Source organism: Vitis riparia, chromosome 6, assembly GCF_004353265.1.
Source record: "Vitis riparia cultivar Riparia Gloire de Montpellier isolate 1030 chromosome 6, EGFV_Vit.rip_1.0, whole genome shotgun sequence".
NCBI classification, from domain to species: domain Eukaryota; kingdom Viridiplantae; phylum Streptophyta; class Magnoliopsida; order Vitales; family Vitaceae; genus Vitis; species Vitis riparia.
Window position 1 is genome coordinate 13,420,672 of NC_048436.1, and position 23,061 is coordinate 13,443,732.

General features: G+C 37.4%; 1 protein-coding gene across 3 annotated transcripts in view; it reads left to right on the plus strand.

Annotated features, from left to right (window-relative positions):
* LOC117916571 (ABC transporter B family member 25, mitochondrial) overlaps window positions 1-23,061 on the plus strand; it is a 68,187-nt gene that overhangs the window by 42,560 nt on the left and 2,566 nt on the right. For 2 of the 3 annotated variants that reach the window (XM_034832668.1, XM_034832669.1), the window contains exons 13-19: window positions 4,834-4,922; window positions 5,321-5,376; window positions 6,443-6,523; window positions 6,649-6,714; window positions 6,821-6,913; window positions 7,540-7,604; window positions 8,279-8,414. In XM_034832668.1, the coding sequence (XP_034688559.1) occupies window positions 4,834-4,922; window positions 5,321-5,376; window positions 6,443-6,523; window positions 6,649-6,714; window positions 6,821-6,913; window positions 7,540-7,604; window positions 8,279-8,414 (586 nt within the window). The remainder of the gene's footprint in view (window positions 1-4,833; window positions 4,923-5,320; window positions 5,377-6,442; window positions 6,524-6,648; window positions 6,715-6,820; window positions 6,914-7,539; window positions 7,605-8,278; window positions 8,415-23,061) is intronic. The other variant, XM_034832670.1, reaches the window with a different exon arrangement.

A 23,061-nucleotide genomic window follows, 5' to 3' on the forward strand; every position in this document is an offset into this window, starting at 1 on the left:
GGTCAAGTGGGTGTTCCCTAATACTGTAAAGGAGGTTTTATATAGCTGAGGGGGTGCTTTTGTGGGGAAAAAAAGAAAAAAATTCTGGAATTCCATTCCGTTATTCATTTTTTGGATGGTTTGGAAGGAAAGGAATAGATTAGCCTTTAGGGGGGGGGGGGGGTTTAGCAATTCAGAGGTTTAAATATTCTTTTGTATATAATATCTGGGGTTGGGCTAAATTGTATATGGAAGAGGAGCCGCATTTCCTTTTAGATTTCCTGGAGTGGCTTGCCTCCAGTTAAGGGGTGGTTTGTTTTTTTTGGCTTTTTGCTTGTTTGGCCTTTGCTGCCTTGTATACGCCCTATATACTTAGGGGCTCTTTAGCCTCTTCTTAATGAATTGTGCTTGCTTATTAAAAAAAAAGAAAAAAAAGAAAAAAACTAGTAGGTGAAAAAGGGATGAGCTATCCTTTTAAGCAAAACAAGGGAAAATTTTCCTATTAATAGCCCGTAAAAGAAGTCAACATAGAAAATGAAAAGAACACAAATATATAAGTTGAAGGCATTGTTAGAATTTTCATTGTTTAGGGTAGAGTGGGGTAAGCCACAATTAGTTTATTTGGCTTTGTTTCCTTTTGGCCTTGGTGCAAATTGTATACCTATTGTGTATCTGGGTTATGCTCTCTTATGTTAGTATCTCTATTAATGCATTTTATCTTGGTTACCATTAGAAAAAGGTTAATAGTAACAAATTAGCTTAAATGAATTAAAATATGGGTTCTAACTCTTGCAAGCACATAATAATAGTAGACATGCTCAAGTAATTGAAAGGTTTGAACCATAACAACCACATATTAATGATGAAAATATTTGAACAATTTATGTTAAAGATCTTTATCCTGAATATGAATGATCAATTCTTTTATTATTGTTAAGTTACCAACTTCCTTAAAAGCTTATGCTATTTTGGATCCAAATGTATTCCAAGCTCACACCTTACCTAACATGTGGCCCCATACCCGCATATGAAGAGACAAATCAATAGTTATGGGTTACTAAATAAATAGTAGGAAGGACTCAAACTTGAGACTTAAATAAATAGTAGGATACCATATGAAGCTACCAATTTTCCTGGAAGTTTTAAGGTTTTTTTTTTGATAAAAAACAAAAGATATATTAAATAAAGTGAATAAAAACATGAGAAGAAAGAGAAATCCTCCCCATGAAATACAAACTTGATCAAAAGACCCAAAGAAACCTCTGCTATATAGGGAGGACTATACAAAAGGAACCAAAAAAACCTATACAAGTATAACAACTCCTGAAACTCAATTAGGGGCCTCACCAAGTAGACCTACCCCTAAGGTGTACATACTGAAAGCCAATTAAACTAAATTACATTCAAAGATAACAATTTAAAAACATCAGTACAGTATGATCGAAAAGAAACATGGAAATGAAGCAAGTACCACATCATTGTAGGCGTCTTTCAATTATCCTAAAAAATCCTAGCATTCCTCTCTCTCCACACAATCCATAACAAAGTGAGACAAACAATCTTATGAAGAGTTTTGCCTCTAGTACAGTTCCCAAACACTTGAAAGAGAACCATCATATCGTGAATACTACCTAGCTGAACCCACACCATCCTAGCCTGTGGGAATATCCTGTGCCATAACTCTAATGTAATTGGGCAATGTAGAAAGAGATGATCAATCGTCACTTCACTTCTTCTATAAGGGGTGCACCAATTAAGGCTAGGGGCTTTGGATGACCTTCTCAGTTGTAGCATATAATTGGTATTTACCTTCGTATGTGCCACTAACCAAGCAAAGGCCCTAACCTTAGAAGGGACTCTTGATTTCCACAAAAAATTTGTTGGGTGGAAAGGAAATGAATCTGGAAAATTGTTAGGAGAAGAAATTTTTTTTTATTGAAATACTCTAAAAGAAGAAGTACCTAAGCTTTCACATTTGGAACAAAAGGAGACAAATGTACATGAGAGAGTAAGGTCATTAGTATTCCAAGATTTTCAATTTTCACATCAGTTAGGTTCTGATGAAAATAAAGATCCCAAGACAAAGTGGTGTCATTATCCAAGATAGTTGAGATGGATAGGTTTCTAGTTGTGGTGATTTTGAAAGGTTTAGGAAATTGTGAACGCAAAGGTTGGCCTCATCCACCACGAATCTTCATAGAATCGAATTTTAGTCCCATCACTCACCACAAAGCGAGTGTGTGTAGAAAAAACCTGGAGAATAAGTGCAATGACCTTCTAGGGGCAACGGTGTGACCATCTGACTAATATGAGGCTAAAAGTTTAATTTGTTAGGATATGGGTTCATTATGCATATGAGTAATAATTAATTCTTTTTAAAATTTATTTTATTATTTAATAAATTGTTATTTCATGGTGGTTGTATTTAGTGAATATTCATTTGATATTTCTCTCCCTATAATATTATTGTATTAATTGAAATGTGTTAAAGAACCATTGTTAGTTATTTGGTTAGAGGTAGTTTAGTTTGTTTTATTTATTTATTTATTTTTGTTTATTGATTTATTTGTAAAAGTGTATATATATACTTTATATTTTTTTTGGTGAATAAAACACTATTTTTTTTTCTCTCACTTAACATGGTATCAGGGCACATTTGATTTAGAACCCTAACCCTTGCAAAAAAAAAAAAAAAAACATTGCTACTACAATACCATACTATAGTTATCTCCAACACTAGTGCCTATGTATTGGTTGTATTGTGTGATGCAAGTATGTGTTAGTGCTAAAGGTCTCCCGACATCTCTTTGTTTCAATTTTTTTTTAAAACAATAGTTCATGTTTTGTCTCTTCAATAATTAACAAGTGTGACATCTAATTGTGATCACAAATCCAGTGATAGTTGGTATGCCACAAGAACCTAATTATTTACTATGGGGCGAAGCTGTGACAGCGTATATTAAGGCAAAGGGAAAGCTAAAACATCTCAAAGAAAATCTTCCTCCCCAAGGATCTAAAAGTTATGATGAGTGGCAATAAGATGACTTTATGATAATAATGTGGTTGTGGAAGAGGATGAAACCCTATGTTTGTGTTAATTTCATGTTTTTAAGAATTGCAAAGCAAATATAGGATGTAGTTAGAGAGGCATACTCTCAAGAAATTTTTTTTTAGAGAATCTATCAACTGTATGAAGATATTCTTGGGATAAAACAGAATGGGAGACCTTTGAGTGAGCACCATGCATCCCTCAATGGGATGTGGGAGGAATTGAATGCATATCAACCATTGTATGTTGATATTAAGATTTAAAGAAGGCAAAGTAAAGAGCTCCAGGTTTCTAAATTTCTTTCTAGCCTTGATTCAGAATTTGTCAAGGTCAAACATGGTATACTTGCGAGTGAGAAGTTACCATCTCTCAGTAATGTTTATGCTCATCTTCAATGCATTGATTTACAATCCTTTTCATCTGGGAATGGTATTAAGGATACTTCCACACTAGCATCCATAGGACAAGGTAGAGGTGGTCCTCCTATTTGAGGCCTAAGCTAAGGTTTAAGAGGAGGTGACGGTAGAGGTAGAAGTGATATGTATTGTTCACATTATGGTAGGAGTAATCATACTTCTGATAAATGTTGGGATAAGTTTGGCTATTCTACATGGTCTAATTAGGTTGTCTCCTTTTTCAATGGTGGAGTTGATATTCCTATTCTTGTTCAGCATGCATGTATACGATAGCAAGGAATCTATTACCTAATCTTTAGATGATTATGACAAATTGGCACAACAGTTCTCATAGATTTCCTTGTGATCCAACATCAATGCTCCTATTGCTACCTTAGCATGTTCGAATACCCATGCTCTTCTTACTTTCAGTAAGTCTTCTTCCCCTTGGGTTATAGATTTTGGAGCTTCTTGTCATATGACTGAAGAGTTCTCCCAATTTTCTCACTTAATTAAGTTTTTTAATACATCCCCAATTCTTCTCGTTGATGAATCTTCTTCTTCCATTCTTGGTCTAGGGGTGGTCTATCCAATTCCCTTGTCTCCTTTTAAACTTAATTATATTCTATATGTACCTAAATTTTCAATTAATTTATTATCTATTTATTAGGTTACTAAGCAATTTAATTGTGTTACTATCTTTTTTCATTCTCATTGTGTTTTTTAGGATCTCTATACAAAGAGGATCAGTGGTGGAGGACTTGAGTGAGATGAGCTTTATTATCTTGACAATAAATCTATATTCCGATTTCATGGTAGAAAGATGTTAGATGTTGTTGTTCTCTCTTCATTTGTTAATTTTCTCTAGTGGCATTTTTTTTGATAGGTAAATTAAAATAGGATCGAGAAGTGCTGAAAAGGGGTGTACCAAAGTACACAAAATGTATATAAAATGTGCCAAAAATCACCAAAAAAGTAAAGGGAAAACAAAAAACTACCCCCTCCCACAAACCAAACCCAACCAATCGGTGAAAACAAAAAATTCCTCTCTAGTGGCATTATAGACTGGGGTCATGCTTCTTTTGAGCAATTACATTCCATAGGATTGTCTCCAAAGTTGTCCAATTTGCTTGAGTGTGAGTTGTGTGAATTTGTCTAACAAATGGATGCACTGATGTTATATGTGGTTATTTCCATTTTTTCACTATGCATCTGTCTTGGTCAGTCTTTCTAGAGTTAAACATAGGATGGTTTTACTGAACATCTATGATTTATATGACCTGCCCCCTGTCAATGTAATTGACACTGTTTTGTACATTTTTATTGTTGTAACTGTGTTATTGTTAGCATACTATTTTAAAGGCTGTTCCTGATTAATTGCTGATTCACTTTCTTGATTTACTGTTATAGCTACCTGACAGAGAGAAAAATTCTTGATGGAATATCTTTTGTTGTACCAGCTGGAAAAAGTGTGGCTATTGTTGGAACCAGTGGCAGTGGTATGGATCTAAATGCATCAGAATTCCTCTCTTTATCTATCTATCTATCTAAATTTGCATAGCAATTTTTTTTCCTTGCATATCTCAGCATTTGATCCCAACCTGCAGAGATGCATGTTGTAAATGGAACTGTTTTTACCGATCTCTAATTGGGGTGCATGTTCTCTTTGACGAAGAGATGTTTAATTTTACCCTCTTAAGTATTGCAATTATTATTATTATTGTTTTCATGAGAAACATAAACTGCAATTATTATTATTGACAACCAATGAATTGTTGTCAATGCACATTCATGTAATCAATCGAGTGTTGGATTAAAATAATATTCTTGCATGCTTATTAACTCTTTACTTTCCTGGAAGCAGCATTAATGTATTTAAATTGGTGTCCATGTGCAGGCAAATCAACCATTCTTAGATTGCTTTTCAGGTTTTTTGACGCTCAATGTGGAACTGTAAGAAGCTATACTTCTCTTCTATGTCATTGTATGCAATTGTACAATTTTTATCTCTATATATTAGCATCTGTAATTATCTTGCCAACCAAGTTTTTTGGTCCATTCTTTATTGATGTTCTGCTAGTTAGGTTTGTTTGCTTAGATATATTTGTGCTGGTTTCTTTGTGAGCCTGTGAACTCTGATTGGCTAAATAGAAAGATGACATTAAATATATGGTCACTCCTTCCACATGAATAGGGGAAAACACAACAGATAATTAAAGAAATGGCCATTATCCAGCAAAACATAGGGTCTGGGAAGGGGTGAGTTGGATATGGTTGTAAGCCCTGGATTTTTGCATAAAATGGCCACTCTTGAAACTCAAGTCTCTCACACTTAGCAGCCTAGGGACCTTTCCTATTACACTTGTTAGGGCTCTATCCCGATTGGCTTAATGTACAATGTTTGTCTATTACCTAATAGTTCAAGCTTTGGGTTAAATTGGTGGTTTAACATGGTATCAAAAGCTTGATTTACGGGGGACCATGAGTTCGAACCTCACAAATATTTTTTTATCCCATATATTGAGTTCATGTGCAATCTTAAATAAGATTGTCCATGAGAAGTGTTAGGACTTTAGCTCAATTGGCTTAATATAACTGTGAGCTAAAAGCCCAAGCTTTTGGGTCAAATTGATGATTTTGCAGCATTGACAATGTCCTGTAAACAGAGATTGAATGTTCTTTATAACTAATTAAGAGAATTGAAGCATATCTACTGAGAGACTTGAATATGTTGGTAATGACATCTGCAGGGTGTTGAGTTTTACAGCCATTTAGTATTCAAATTGTTGGTTTTACATTTGTCATGCTAATAAGATGGAAATTTTATTATGAACAAAGTGTGTTTAGGGCTGTGTTTTGGCTTATATTTCAGTCTTGCTTTAGAATTGGTAATTTCCAATTGATTTTCTGGAATTTTTTTACTGTGGTGAAGAATCTCTTCATGCTTTTATTGCCAAGCTGAAAGTAGATTCTTTGGACTTGCTTTTCCTATGGATCCAAACAGTTTGCTTCTTGACAGATACGTATAGATGGAGAAGATATTCGAAAGGTTACTCTTGAAAGTCTTCGAAAATCTATTGGTGTTGTGCCGCAGGATACAGTAAGTTTATGAAAGCAACAAACTTCTGTTTCTCTAATTTTCCCTCTATTCTGTAATTAATAGGCCCTTGTAGTACCTTGCAAGCTGTTGTAGTCATAAGGAAAGCAACTCCTGCTTGTCGACAGGTACTTTTCAATGATACAATATTCCACAACATTCAGTATGGTCGTCTTTCAGCAACCAACGAGGAGGTTTGAAACGAACTCTGTTAATTTTACTAATGTGTTTTATCTGAAAATCATGCAATGTCATGCTTGGTTGTCGTATTAGACGAATATTTAAATTATTGCTCCACAGGTGTATGATGCTGCTCGACGTGCAGCAATTCATGACACTATCATGAATTTCCCTGAGAAATATTCAACTGTTGTGGGAGAACGGGGGCTCAAGGTGAGTGGCCTGCTGCTACTGACTGACACATGTATTTTTCAACTTCGTTGCAGTTCTGAGTGCTTCTGTTGGGTGGAGTTGGGGGGGGGGGGGGGGAGGGGAGAGGTGAGAAGAGGATCTGGTTTCAAAAACATGGCCTGCCTCTTCAGGGAGTAGAAACACTTGTGCTAATACCAATAAATTTACCAATATAAAAAATTAAAGAATACATGAGCTATTCATATGGCTTAGGGGGAATGGAACTACCACCTCTAAAATCACAAGTTATTTTTATCCTTTATAAGTTATAACCACAAACACTTTCGATGAAAAACTGGGTTCCTGGACGATAGATAGATAGATAAGACAGCAACTGTATGTCTTCAAAGGATGCTCATCCTTATTTTTAATTATCATTCAATGAAATGGATATATTTTGTTTCTCATAAAAAAATAAAAATAGTAACAATAACAACCAACAGAGTCAATTTCATATCTTCCTCTGACAGGGACAATCCTCATTATTATCTCATGAAGTTGCTGGCAATTTTCTGAGCAAGTTACTCTTGTTCAGGACCAAGGGTTTATTCTTCCAGACTGCTTTATATTCTTCTTATATTTTTAAATTCGATGAATTTTCTTTGCAGTTAAGTGGTGGTGAGAAGCAGCGCGTGGCGCTAGCTCGTGCATTCTTGAAAGCACCTGCCATTCTGTAAGCATCCATCTTCTTCATTCTTTTTAATTAATTGAATGGGGACCCCATTTCAACATCTCTATGACTTCCATTTACATCCTTGTATATGTGCATGTTTGCCTATCATAGAGTGCACACATACACTCAGATAAATTAATAAGTACTTACAGGAATAAATTAAGGCCCCTGTAGGTAAACCTGAAGGTGACCACGGGTCTTCCATGTACTGGGGCCAAGACCTGATGGTTTGTTGTATGTATTTTCCTATCTGAAGGATCCATCTGTGGTGATTCTATTAGTAATTTTTTGGAGGTTTTAAACTTGACTGAGAAAAGAAAAATGAGCAGAGTTTGAAACTTGTATGACAGAAAATGACTTAGGATATCTTTTGGCAATCGATCTATATGATTCAGTCATTTGTATTCATGGTTGAACTGAGGTCAAATTACAGATAATTCAGTTCAGTCCAGTGTGTAAATAACTGTGTTCTGTTTTAGAGTTATATTTCTTAGTCTGTCCTTGGCCCAAAGGAAGGAGGGTTACATAGTCAAACAGCAATTTTTAGTAAAACCTTTATTTACTGTTCCACTATGTGGAAAGGGGAGGATGTTCTATCACCATTTTTTTTTCTTCTTTTTCTTTCCTTTTCCTCTCAAGCAGTGTATGATTCTAATCTCAATCTGTCCCCTCAGACTTTGTGATGAAGCTACGAGTGCACTAGACAGCACAACAGAGTCAGAGATATTAAATGCACTGAAGACATTAGCAAATAATCGAACTTCAATCTTTATAGCACATAGACTTACAACTGCAATGCAGTGTGACGAGGTAACTGTTATTGTAGTGACCATGCTAGATTTTGTGAATTTCCCAAGAGATTACTTTATATGCACCACATTACATTTATTGCAAGTATTCTTTTTTATATCCATCATGTTCTATTTATTGTCTGCCCCCTGCCCCCTCCCCCAACCTGTCTCTTTTTTTTTTTTATTGTAGCTCAAACTTGTTCTATTCTCTTAAAAGAGGAATTTACATTTTTTTGTACTTGTTTCATTCTCTTAAAATTTTTCTAATTTCGTTTTTAAAAAGAAATTATTTTATTAAAAAATTAGAACTTATCTAATAATAATATGACAATTTTTAGAAATTGTATTTAAGAAGATTCCTTGATCTCACTTCTCATTTTTAGATAATTACTTGTTTTTTTTTTTTTTTTTTTGCTTGAAACCTCATAGATAATTCCATTGGGAATTTTCTTTTATAGATTTCATTGATATTTTGAGTAGTACTTTAAGGAGTAAAGAGTTTTCTTTTGGCATTTATTATAAAATTTTACTTTAAAAAAATATATATATATACACTGAGAAATATACTAGCAACTTGCCTCATTACTATAGAAATTTTAGGATGAATGATTAAAGTCTATTATTCTTTCATTCATTTATTGTAGGATATGGTATAAAAATCTATTTTTGGCAGGACTTTTACAGCTATTAACCTTGTAAACTTTAGTTTCCATATCTTTTAAGGGCATTGTTAGATAGTGTACAGTTATTTAGGTTATTTACTTTTCCTTTTCCTTTTCTTTCCTTATTGTATTGTGGGTCCCACTAACATGTATATATATACCCAAGTCCAATGTGTATTAGTTAACAGTTTTTTTTCAATAACAAGAATTAGGGATTCTCCTTTTTCTCTCTTTTCATATGGTATCAAAGCCTAGGGAGAAAAAAAAAGACCCTAATTATTTCCGATTTATCCGTGAATCCATTATGGGAAATATTTCACTGATCGTATTTCATTCCGGTCACCTTTTCCATCTCTTAAAGCTTTCCGATCAACTGTATCGCCATCAGAAAACCCTCACCGTCGGCGACTTTCCCGGCGACCTTTTTCCGACGAAGTCCTTTTCCGACACCGACCATACCATCAGGTGCGCAAGGAGGAGATCTTCAAGTTTTCTCAAAGCACCGGAGGGAGATTCTTAGCCATGCGCCGGCCACGCGTGTTTCTTCTCCGGCGGCCTGAACCTCATGTGCCGACGCGTGAGGGCGCGTGGAGCACTTTTCGGCCACGTGCTTCCACCTCTAGCCTCGCCTGACGCCGTCTAGCCACCCTCCATCTGTGCTTGTGCCATCTGAACCCTGAAAGTGCATTTTTTAGGGTTTTTTGTCTCCGCTGACCCTCTAAACAGCCTTTCCGGCGACCTCCGATGACTTCCTCTCCACCCCGAGCCCTGCACGTGTCTTAGGAAGTGTTCTTCTACCCTTCCAGTAGTGCCACATTTATTTTTCTTTACTATTTGGTCTCTCACTGCCGCGAATCCTCGGTTTTTCTTCTTTCAGCCGCGATCTGAAGCCATATTAGGGCTCTCTTCGATCCAAACATATTTCGTTCTCCAAATAAGTAGATATGGCTACGAAAAGTTCCACTTTTTCCTCTATCACATCTGGATCTCCTATGTTTACTTCGGAGAAATTGGTTGGCAGTGAAAATTATTTGTCCTAGTCTGCCTCTGTGGAGCTTTGGTTTATGGGTCAAGGTTATGAGGATCACCTTGTTACGCAGGAGGTAGATATCCCTGAGGTTGACAGAGTACAATGGAGGAAGATAGATGCATAGTTATGTAGTGCGTTATGGCAATCAGTTGATCCTAAGATTCTGCTTCATCTTCGGGCCTACAAAACATGCTTTAAATTTTGGAATCAAGCGAAAGGGCTATACATGAATGATATCCAACGTCTTTATAAGGTGGCTTCTTCTATTGTCAATATCAGATAACAAGACATGGATTTATCTACTTATATTGGCCAGATTGCCTCTCTTAAGGAGGAATTCTTGACCGTGATGCCTCTTACTACTGATGTTGGAGGTCAACGAACATAGATTGACAAGTTCTTCATGGTTCTTACGCTTATTGGCCTCCGTCCAGATCTCAAGACCGTCGGCGATCAGATTCTTGGCAGTTCCTCCCTTCCATCCTTGGATGATGTGTTTGCTCGCCCTCTCCATATCTCCTCCACTCAGACTTTGCCATCTGATAACACTTCAGATTCTTCTGTGTTAGTTTCTCAAACTAACTCTCGAGGAGGATGCAGTGGTAACCGAGGTAGAGGCCAACGTCCTCATTGCACCTATTGCAATAAGCTTGGCCACACTCGTGATCGGTGTTATCAGTTACATGGGCGGCCTCCCCGCACTGCCCACGTGGCCCAGTCATCTGATCCTCAGTCACCTCAGCCTCCCAATTCCTCCACGTCTCAGGGTATTTCCCTCACTAACAGTGAGTATGATGACTATCTCCGTTATCAGGCCACCAAGTCAACTTCTGTTGCTTCTGTTGGCTAGACTGGTAATGCTTCTGTTTGTCTTACCCACACATCTTCTCTTGGACCTTGGATTCTAGATTCTGGCGCTTCTGATCACATATCTAGTAATAAGGATCTTTTCTCTTCTATTACTACTGTCTCTGCCTTACCTATTGTTACTTTAGCTAATGGTTCCCAAACTATGGCTAAAGGTTTTGGTTTCGCTCATCCTCTCCCTTCCTTACCTCTCTATTCTGTCCTTTTAATCTTATTTCCATCAGCAAAATAACTCGGTACTCTTAACTGTTCTATCACTTTCTCTGATAAATTTGTGACCTTGCAGGACCAGAGTACAGGGAAGACAATTGGCATAGGACGTGAGTCTCAAGGCCTCTATCACCTCACCTTGCCTTCAACTCCTGCAGTTTGCATTTCCACTGATGCTCCCCTCCTCATCCACAGTCGCCTTGGCCACCCTAGTCTATCCAAGTTCCAGAAAATGGTCCTTCGTTTTTCATCTTTGTCATCGCTTGCGTGTGAGTCCTGTCAGCTTGGGAAACATACTCGTGTCTCGTTCCCAAAGCGTTTGAATAATCGAGCAATGTCTCCTTTTGAACTTGTCCACACTGATGTTTGGGGTCCTTGTCGGACCGCGTCTACTTTAGGATTTCAATATTTTATCACTTTCATTGATGACTATTCTCGATATACTTGGTTATTTTTAATGAAAAATCGAGCTAAGTTATTCTCTATTTTCCAGAAATTTTATGCTGAAGTCCAAACCTAGTTCAATATTTCTATTCGTGTGTTGCGCAGTGACAATGCCAAGGAATATTTTTCTACACCATTTACTTCATTTATGTCCCAACATGGGATCATTCATCAGTCTTCTTGTGCTCATACTCCTCAACAAAATGGGGTAGCTGAACGTAAGAATCGACATCTTGTTGAGACAGCTCGTACTCTCCTTCTCCATAGTAATGTTCCTTTTCGTTTTTGGGGGGACGTCGTTCTTACAACATGTTATTTGATTAATCGTATGCCCTCATCTGTATTACATGATCAGATTCCTCGTTCCCTTCTTTTCTCTGACCAACCACTTTATTTCCTTCCTCCTCGTGTTTTTGGTTGTACTTGCTTTGTTCATATTTTCACTCCTGGACAGGACAAACTTTCTGCTAAAGCCACAAAATGCATCTTCTTGGGATATTCTAGACTTCAAAAAGGTTATCGTTGTTATTCCTCTAAGACTCATCGCTACTTTTTCTTCGCTGATGTCACTTTCTTTGAGGACTCACCGTTCTTCTCCACCTTTGAGTCTCTTCCTGTTTTTGAAGTCTTACCCCTTCCCATTTTCTCCCCACCTGATGCAGTGTCTTCTCGCCCACTTCAGGTTTATCATTGCCGTCGTGTCGTTGTTCCTCATTCTTTGGCCGAGGTCCCTGCTGACTCACTTCCTATCCCTTCGGCTTCTCCTGCCCCGACTCTGCGTCCTTCTGCTGACTTACCTATTGCTCTTCGGAAAGGTAATTGCTCTACTCGTAATCCTCATCCCATTTACAATTTTTTGAGTTACCATCGATTATCTTCACCCTATTCTGTATTTGTTTTTGCTATATTTTCTGTCTCTCTTCCCAAGAGCACCCTTGAGGCTCTTTCCCATCCAGGCTGGCGACAGGCAATGGTAGATGAAATGGCTGCTTTACACTCCAATGGCACTTAGGATCTTGTTGTTTTACCCTCTGGTAAATCTACAGTTGGTTGTCGTTGGGTCTACACAGTTAAGGTTGGCCCTGATGGTCAAGTTGATCGCCTTAAGGCCCGCTTAGTTGCTAAAGGCTATACTTAGGTTTATGGTTCTGATTATGGTGACACTTTCTCTCCCGTTGCCAAGATAGCTTTTGTTCGTCTATTGCTCTCCATGGCTGCTATGCGTTCTTGGCCTCTTTATCAATTAGATATTAAAAATGTTTTCCTTCATGGGGATCTTGCTGAGGAAGTTTATATGGAGCAACCACCTGGTTTTGTTGCTCAGGGGGAGTCTAGTTTAGTGTGCAGGTTACATTGTTCTCTATATGGTTTGAAACAATCTCCTCGAGCATGGTTTAGCCGTTTTAGTTCTGTTGTTCAGGAGTTTGGCATGTTCCGCAGTACAGCAGACCATTCCGTTTTCTATCATCATAACTCTTTGGGGCAGTGTATTTATCTGGTAGTTTATGTGGACAACATCGTCATTACAAGCAGTGATCAGAATGGTATTCAGAAACTAAAGCAACACCTTTTCACCCACTTTCAAACTAAAGACTTGGGGAAACTCAAGTATTTCTTAGGGATTGAGATAGCTCAATCCAGTTCCGGTGTGGTTCTTTCCCAAATGAAGTATGCTTTAGACATCTTGGGAGAAACCGGTATGTTAGACTGTAAACCGGTAGACACTCCTATGGATCCAAATGTCAAACTTATACCAGGACAGGGGGAGCCTTTAGGAGATCCTGGGAGATATCGGCAACTTGTAAGTAAACTGAACTACCTCACCATTACTCGTCCAGACATTTCTTTTCCTGTAAGTGTTGTTAGTCAATTCCTACAGTCACCATGTGATAGCCATTAGGATGTTGTAATCCGCATTCTTCGATATATCAAAAGCACACCAGGCCAAGGTGTGTTGTACAAGAACAGAGGTCATACCCAGGTTGTTAGTTACACAGATGCAGATTGGGCTGGCTCACCCACAGATAGACGTTCCACTTCCGGGTATTGTGTTTTTATTGGAGGTAACCTAATATCCTAGAAGAGTAAGAAACAAGATGTAGTGACTGGATCTAATGCTGAAGCCGAGTATCGAGCTATGGTTCTGGCAACATGTGAACTCATATGGCTGAAACATCTTTTTCGGGAGTTGAGATTTGGAAAGGATGAACAGATGAAGCTCATCTATGACAACCAAGCCGCTTTGCATATTGCATCCAATCCAGTCTTCCATGAAAGGACCAAACACATTGAAATTGACTGTCACTTCATTAGAAAGAAGATCACATCAGGATGTGTGGCGACTAGTTTTGTCAATTCAAATGATCAACTAGCAGATATTTTTATTAAATCTCTCAGAGATCCTAGAATTAAATACATTTGTAACAATCTTGGTGCATATAACATATATGCTCCAGCTTGAGGGGAAGTGTTAGATAGTGTACAGTTATTTAAGTTATTTACTTTCCTTTTCCTTTTCTTTCCTTATTGTATTGTGGGTCCCACTAACATGTATATATATATATACCCAAGTCCAATGTGTATTATTCATAATTTTTCAATAACAAGAATTAGGGATTCTCCCTTTTCTCTCTTTTCACAGAGTCCATTGGAGTGTCTGTAGGTTTACATCTAAGCATACTTGTCTCGTTTAGTAAGTCTAGAACATACTTACGTTGTGAGACAAATATGCCTTTCTTAGATCTTACCACCTCCGCACTGAGAAAGTATCTGAGATAGCCAAGGTCTTTGATTTCAAATTCTTTGGCTAAGCGCTTCTTCATTCCCGATAGTTCCTCTTCATAATCACCTGTTAAGATGATATCATCAACATGCACTGTCAGGACTACTATTTTCTTTTTTGCAGAGAACTTCACGAATAGTGTATGAACTGCTTGACATTGAGTATATCCTTGCTTTGTAACTGACTTTGCAAACCTGCCAAACCATGCTCGAGGTGATTGTTTGAGTCCATAAAGGGATTTCTTAAGCTTGCACACCTTGTTGTTGTTGAAAGAAGTTTCCAGTCCAGGTGGTATCTCCATATACACTTCTTCCTCCAAGTTACCATTTAGACAAACATTTTTGACATCCAGTTGATGTAATGGCCAATCTTGGTTCGTTGCAAGAGAAAAAAGAACTCAAATAGTGTTGAGTTTGGCCATTGGAGCAAATGTTTCTTGATAGTCTATTCCATAAGACTAAGTTAAAGCCTTTGGCAACAAGGCAAGCTTTCAATCTCTCAATACTTCCATCAGCCTTATGCTTAATGGTAAAAATCCACTTACACCTGACTGGTTTCTTTCCATGAGAAAGGTCAGAGATTACCCATGTGTCATTCTTCTCCAAAGCTCTGATTTCTTTGCTAATTGCCTTTCTCCACTCTAGATTCTTGAGAGCCTCCTGAATAGAATTAGGAATCTGCACACTATCAAGAACCGAAACAAAATCTTGGTAGGAGGGAGACAATCCATCATATGAAATAAATCTGCAGATAGGATGGTCTGTGCAAGTTCTAACACCTTTTCTCAAAGCAATCAGAATGTTTGAATCATCTACAAATGGTATTGGCTTCCCAAGATCAGTAGCTCCCTTACTTGAGTGAATTTGAGTAGGACTTGGACTCGGTTGAGATTCTTGGTCATATGTGAGAGGAGTTGGCTGCTCTATTGTTCTCTCAGGCCTTTTCCTCCTAATGTAGATACGAAACTCATTATTTGTAGTTTGTGGTGATTTAGAGTAATTATGGACCGGAGTTTGAGGTGAGGTAGTAGGAGGATGACTCTCAGGTTCAGGTTGTTCAGGCATTGAAATTTGAATTGGAATTTGATTAATGACCTCTGGTTGTTGACTGACAATTGGCTGAGAAGTAGGAGGAGGTAATGGTAGGGTGTCCCCAAGATCAAGTGTCACCCAAAACTAAAATGCTCTCATGTTCTCCCTTTGCATGTCGGTTTTGTGGTAGTAAGCTTGATGTTCAAAAAATGTCACATCCATAGAGTTGTATACCCTTTTGGTGTGAAGAGTACCCTACAAAGATACATTTGATGGATTTAGGGTCTAATTTGCTATGGTGTTGCTGATGTATATGAACAAATGTTGAACACCCGAATATTTTTGGATCCAATGAAGAGATGATTTTTGTATGTGGAAAGATCTGGAGAAGGGATTGACAAGGGGTTTTAAATTTAAGAATTCTGGATGGCATTCTATTGATGAGATACGTGGTTGTAAGTACTGCCTCCCCCAAAAAATGTTTAGGAACGTGAGTGGAAAACATGAGGGACCTAGCTACCTCTAACAAATGTCAATTTTTTCTTTCTGCAATCCCATTTTGTTGAGGGGTGTCAACACAAAAACTTAGGTGGACCATTCATTGACTCATGAGGTAACTACCTAGAACAGACTTGAAGTACTCTTTGGCATTATCAGTTTTTAGAACTTGGATTTTGGTCTGGAATTGAGTTTGGATCATGGAATTGAAATTTTGAAAAATTTGGCCAACTTTAGATTTTTCTTTCATAAGGAATACCCAAGTCAATCTAGTGTGATCATCAACAAACGTGACAAACCACCGTGCTCCTATTATATTGTTTTTTCCTGAGGGACCCCACACATCACTATGAATCATGGAAAATGGGTGAGATGGTGTATATGAAAGATTGGGGTAACTACTGCGAGTATGTTTTGCAAGTTGGCAGATTTCACAACTGAAAAATTATGGACTTTTATTGATGAATAAAGATGGAAACAATTTTTCAAGATACATAAAATTTGGATGACCAAGACGATAATGCCATAACATGACCTCATTATCTTTATTGACACAAGAATCTAAAATTGACTGACTCTTAAACGACACACAACTTGCATTTTGAGTTTGTCTTCTTAGAGGAGTATCGCCCTTGAGAAGATAGAGTCCAGAGCACATCTCAGCACTGCCAATCATCCTCCCTGAATCCAGTTCCTGAAATTTACACAAGTTTGAGAAAAATTTAGCTTCACAATGAAGATCACGAGTTAATTTGTTGATTGAGAGTAAATTACAGTCCAAATTAGGGACATGGAGAACAGAGTTTAGATTCAGGTCGTTTGTAACCCTGATTGAGCCTATTCCAACAACTTTGGATAGAGATCCATCAGCAATCTGAACTGTATATTTCTCATTACAGGGGTTGTACTCATGAAATATGGTTCCATCTCCTGTCATGTGATCTGATGCTCCAGAGTCAATAATCCACAGATTCGAGTGTTGTTTATTTACTATAAAGGCATTTGAAAAATTACCTTTTTGTGTCAACATGCCTGTACCAGAGGCTGAGTTACTGGACTGAGATAGGGAGTTTTGACTCATGAGTTGTTGAAGCATCTCAAGCTGCTCTTTGGTGAAAGGACTGGTCTTGGTTGAGGTTAGCTTGTCTTCTGTCTGAGACAACAACACTATGGGCACTGCCTTCTCTGTCATTGACTGGTTTGGATGGCTTCCAATCAGCTGGTTTGCCATGAATCTTCCAGCAATTTTCTCTGGAATGTCCCAGTCTTCAGCAGTGGTCACACCAAGGTCTCCCATTTTTCTGGCGATTTTCACTGTTGGTGTTTGATGGAGGTCATCGTGCTATAAGGGCAGATCCTTCGATTGTTGGGGCAGAATTCTGAGATCCCATCATAACCTTTTTCCTGCTTTCCTCACGACGAACTTCTGAGAATGCCTCTCTAAATACTTGGAAGAGGTTTGGTCCCCATCACTCTCCCCCTAACCTCATCCAAATTCTTGTTGAGGCCAAGGAGAAACTTGAATGTTTGCTTCTGCTCCACGATTTTCCAATACAGTGCAGTGTCTTCAGGGCACTTCCAGGTGTGAACTTCAAACATGTCTAGGTGCTGCCAATGACAAGAAAGAATGTTGAAGTATTGGGTAACAAAGAAATCTCCCTGCCGAAGGTAGTGTAAGGTGGCTTCAATCTCAAATATTTCTGAAGTGTTTTCAGAATTTGAGTATGTCTCCCTTGCTGCATCCCATATTTCTTTGACAGTTCCATAGAGGAGAAAATTCTCTCCTATGTCGGTATTCATTGAATTAATCAACCAAGACATCACCATGTGATTCTCGGTCTTCCACACTCTGAATTTGGGATCGGTCTTCTTAGGGATAGCTACTTCACCGGTGAGATATTCATCCTTGCCCTTTCCACAGACATACATTATCACTGACTGAAACCACTAGAGAAAATTATGCCCGTTGAGTTTGTGATGAGAAAAGATGGGTTCACGGCTCTTCCATGGTTGTTCATCGTTGGCATCGTTTCTGGATTGGAGGTCACTTCAGATGTTTTTGTCTCTCAGTAGCCATGATGAATTTTGTGATGTTGGAAATTAGGGTTTTAGAGGGAAAGCTCTGATACCATGAAGATTTCTGAGAAGTGAATTTTTATTGATTCTCATGTATTTTCTATAGAATACAACATGGCATATATACAAGAGAATGGTGCAATCAGCCACCATAAGGACCGGACTCAATCTTAACTAATTAGAGAACAAAATCTTTAACTAAACAAGGAAAGGCATTAAACTAGGAACTAATAACAAAATACCTAAAATGGCCTTAAAAAATCCCTAGAATTCCTCACTAACTTTAAGCTAGAATTCCACAAACATTTTTTAGGTAACCTAGGATATTTAGACATGGGAAGCATGGCAAAGATTATTGTGGTACAATGTTGAGGGTTGTGGAAAGATTGGTTCAGATTCACTACTGAAAATTAGGAAGTATTATTCATATTTAGAATATTGTATTTTTTAAATTTGAATTTGAATTATTTTATGTGAATAAGTTATTCCCTTAACTAGATTAGACCGTTGTATCTAGAAATACAATTGTAGATCCCGTGTACAATGTAGTGATGAGAATCAGAAATTCATTCTCAATTCATCTTTGTGTTCCTCGTATTAGAGCCACCTTAAACCTAAGACAGACTTTTGAGTGTTTTTGGTTGACCACTCAAAATAAAAATAATAATAATAATAATAAATAAATAAATCATCATTTATCTGGTTGTCTACCTTTTTTTTTTTTTGTTTTCTTAATCTAGTTTATAGTCCTAATTCCTTGTTTTTTTCTCAATCTGGTTTGTGTGTACTGGATTTGCAAAAGCAATATATTCATCTTTAATTCTTCTCTTCCTTGAATGATTTCTCTACAATGTTTGGAGCATCTTCTGATGAAACATTGGGGAAATCCTTTAACATTCAGACTTCTTAGAATGGTTAAATTTCATCAACTGGGGCTGTTGAAAGTCCAATCTTGCAGATCACTACTCATTGACTGAATCCACAAAATTTCTTGTGATGGTCACAATCTGTGAAGTTGTTCATTAGAGGAAGGTGTAAGATTGGCTATTTGATTGGTACAAAACGTACCCCAAAATCTGATGATCCTGCATACCATGTCTGGGATGCTGTGAATTCTCTAATTTTATCATGGCATGTTAGCCCCATGGAACCGCAGATTAGCCAAACATATATGCATCTCAGCGCTGCCAAACAACCATGGGTTGCAGTGAGTGAGACATACACAGATTTGTGGAATTCCTCGCAAGCTTATGAGTTAAAACAAAGGTTAGAAATACAACGCAGGGGAATATATTTGTAACAAGTTATTACTATATATTGAAAAGTGTGGTAGGAACTTCACCTGTTCTATGACCTTGAATTGTTGTGTGCTGAAGACAATGCTCAATATTAGAGGATTGTGGAAAGAACTGTGTTATGGAATTTTTAGCCAGCCTGAATACAGATTTGGATGAAGTGAGAGGTCGCGTTCTAGGAAAAGAGCCACTGCCCTCCATCAATAAAGCATTCTCTAAGGTTAGACGAGAAGAGTCATAGGGGGGGTGATGATGAGAAAAAATCTGTCCACCAGTTGAGAATTCAGCACTAAATGCTATTGCACCAATCAATAAAACCACTGCAACAACATACGATCAGAAACCTGAGATATCAAAAAAACTTGATGAAAAGCCCAAGATCTAGTATGATTATGGCAACAAGCCTTAGCACACTAGAGAGAAGTGCTAGAAATTGAATGGAAAACCAACAAATTGGAAGGAAAGGAAACTTGGACAAAAGAATAGTAGTGGAATGCTAGCTACAGCAGAAACTGAGATTCCTTTTAGCAAAGAATAGCATGAGCATCTTTACAAAATGATGAATCAAATCCAATTTCAAGTGTACCCTCCTGCTCCTTGGCTCAAACAAGTAGTGTATTCACTAGTTCCCTAAATTCAGCACCATGGATCATTAATTCTGGTACATCTAATCACATGACTAGTCAGTCACACTTCATTACCACTTGTTCTCCATGTTTTGGTCATTTAAAAATGGAATAGCAAATGACTTGTCTCCAGTTGCACAGAAAGGTTCTATATTTATCTCTGAAAATCTAATTCTCAAATACGTTCTCCATGTTCCTATTCTTTCTTGAAATGTTTTGTCAGTTAGCAAAATAACCTAAGATTCTAACTATTTTGCAAAATTTTGTGAGACTCATTTACTTGATGCACTACAACAAAATGGTGTAGTTGAGAGAAAAAATCATCATTTACTTGAGGTAGCTAGGTCTATAATGTTCACTACAAGGGTTCAAAAATACTTGTGGGGTGTCTATTCTCAAAGTATCTTACTTACTCAATAGGATGCCCCTTGAAATTTGACAATCTAAATAGATCATTGGTCATCTTCCCACATATTCACATCTTTACTTCTCTACCTCAAAAAATCTTCGATTGCATTGCATCTGTCCACATCCACAAACAAAACTGTTCTGAACTTAGTCTTTAGGCAAAAAAGTGTGTATTTGTTGGGTATTCTCCTAAACAAAAAGGGTACAAATGCTATAATCTTATTGCAAAGAAATTTGTTATGAGTATGGATTTGACATTTTTCGAAAACCAACCTTCACCAAAAACCATCTTTAAGGGGGAAGTATTGAGAGAGAAGATCCTTTTTAGGAGATGATGTGACCTTTACTCATGTCATTACTGAGTGACCCATCAAAATCCCACTCAGAGATGTTATCCACTGAGCCTTTACCCATTGTCCAACCTTTATCTAATGGACCAAGCGTTATATAATCTAATTCAAGGGGGAGAACCACTACAAAAACAAACTCAAACTGAGTTGAGTCTCTATTCTCAAAGGAAAAATAATTAGAATAGAGAGTCATAGTCAAACATATGCCGAGAAACTCCTCCAAATGATGGCTCTTTGGATGAAACAGGTATCCCTTCGCCAAACCCATGCTCAATTCCTAAATATAGTAATCTAGACAATGTTCCACATGACCTCAATGTCCCTGTTGTAGTTAGAAAGGACACTAGCATTATGCTTCCTAGTGCAAAGTATGTCTCATTCCATTGACTTTTTAAAAAATATAAAGTTGTTACTTTTAATCTCTCTAGTGTTTCATTGCCTAAATCTATATAGGAAGCCTTACGTCACACTAAATGGAGGATGACAATCATAGTAGAGATGAATGCTCTTACAAAGAATGATACCTATGAAATTGTTGAACTACCTAGAGAATAAAGGACAATAGGCTGTCAGAGGACATTTATGGTTAAATACCATGCAAATGGAAGCCAATATAAGTACAAGGCAAGGCTTGTAACCAAAAGATTCACCCAGGCTTACAGAATTGACCATAAGGAGATCTTTGAACCTATTGCAAAAGTTAATTCAATTTGAATACTTAAGAATTTTGAGAGAAACTTCTTTTTCTTCTTATTTTTCTCAATGAAAATTACATAGGTATTTAACATACATGGCAAGGAAAGACTTCCTAAAATTAGCTAACTAGAATCCTGGGTAGAGGAAAGAAATCTCCCATTAATTCAAGGAACAAAAACAGAAAAGAAAAGAATTGGGTGACATTCTACCTCAAATCCTATTAAATAAGGAAAGAAGAATTAAATACAAAGGTAATAAACAGTTGTAAAAATCAGCTGTAAAAAGACTGAAAAAGGAAAAACAAAATTCCACACTCCCCCTCAAGCTAGGTTGTAAATATTGATCATACCTAGATAGCAACTCAAGTCTTCAAAATTGGATCTTGGAAGTGCTTTAGTGAGAACATCAACTGTTTGGAGACCTGTTGGAGTGTAAATTAGAGTGATTATTCCTTCCTCTATCTTCTCTTTGATGAAATGATTATCTATCTCCACATGTTTCGTTCGGTCATGGTGAACAAGGTTCTTGGCAACGCTTATGACAGCTTCATTGTCACAAAACATCTCCATAGGTTTTCCAATGGAATTTTTAACCATATTCCTTCACAAATTCCATGAGTCATAGCTCCAAACTCTGCCTCTGCATTGCTCTGAGCTACAACGGATTGTTTCTTGTTGTTTCGCCAAGTAACTAAATTTTCCCACACATAAGTGCAATGCCTTGAAGTTGATCTTTGGTCTATAACTAATCCAGCCCAATTTGCATTTGAGAAGATTTCAATATTCCTTTTCCTTGTCCTCTTGAAATATAAGCTCTTGCCAAGTGTCATCTTGAGATATCTTAATATTCGATACACGGCTTCCATGTGTTCCTCTATTGGATCATTCATGAATTAACTCACCACAGTGATTGAGAAACCAATGTCAGGTCTAGTATGGGAAAGGTAAATTAGTTTTCCCACAAGACGTTGGTATCTTCCTTTGTCCATAAGGGCACTTCCTTCCTTAGTTCCCAATTTGACTGTGTGATCCATAGGTGGATCTGCAGGCTTGCATTTGAGCATCCTTGTCTCTTTTGATAAATCAAGGGCATACTTCCGCTGAGAGACCGCAATACCCTTTTTTGACCTAACTATTTCCATTCCAATGAAGTATTTGAGATTTCCCAAATCTTTGATTTCAAACTCTTTAGCAAGAAAATTCTTGAGTTTGCATAGTTCTTCCTCATAATCTCTAGTTAAGATGATATCATCTAAATATACAATGATAATGGTCATTTTCCCTCAAGAGAAAATGGTTAACAAACAATGTGTGGTCAGATTGACATTGAGAGTATCCATACCTTTTTACAACTTTTGTAAATCTGTCAAACCAAGCACGTGGAGATTGTTTGAGACCATACAAGGATTTCTCGAGTCTACAAACTTGATTAATATTTGATCTTGTCTCAAGACTTAAACAGATTTCCATGTACACTTCTTCCAAGACGCCTTTTAGAAATGCATTTTGACATCTAGTTGGTGGAGAGAGCAATCTAGGTTAACAACCAATGATAACAACACTGGATAGTGTTAAGTTTGGCAACAAGAGAAAATGTCTCTTGATAGTCAATTCCATAGGTTTGGATGAATCCCTTTGCAACCAAATGAGCCTTGAACCTATCCACACTCCCATCTGCCTTGTACTTACCAT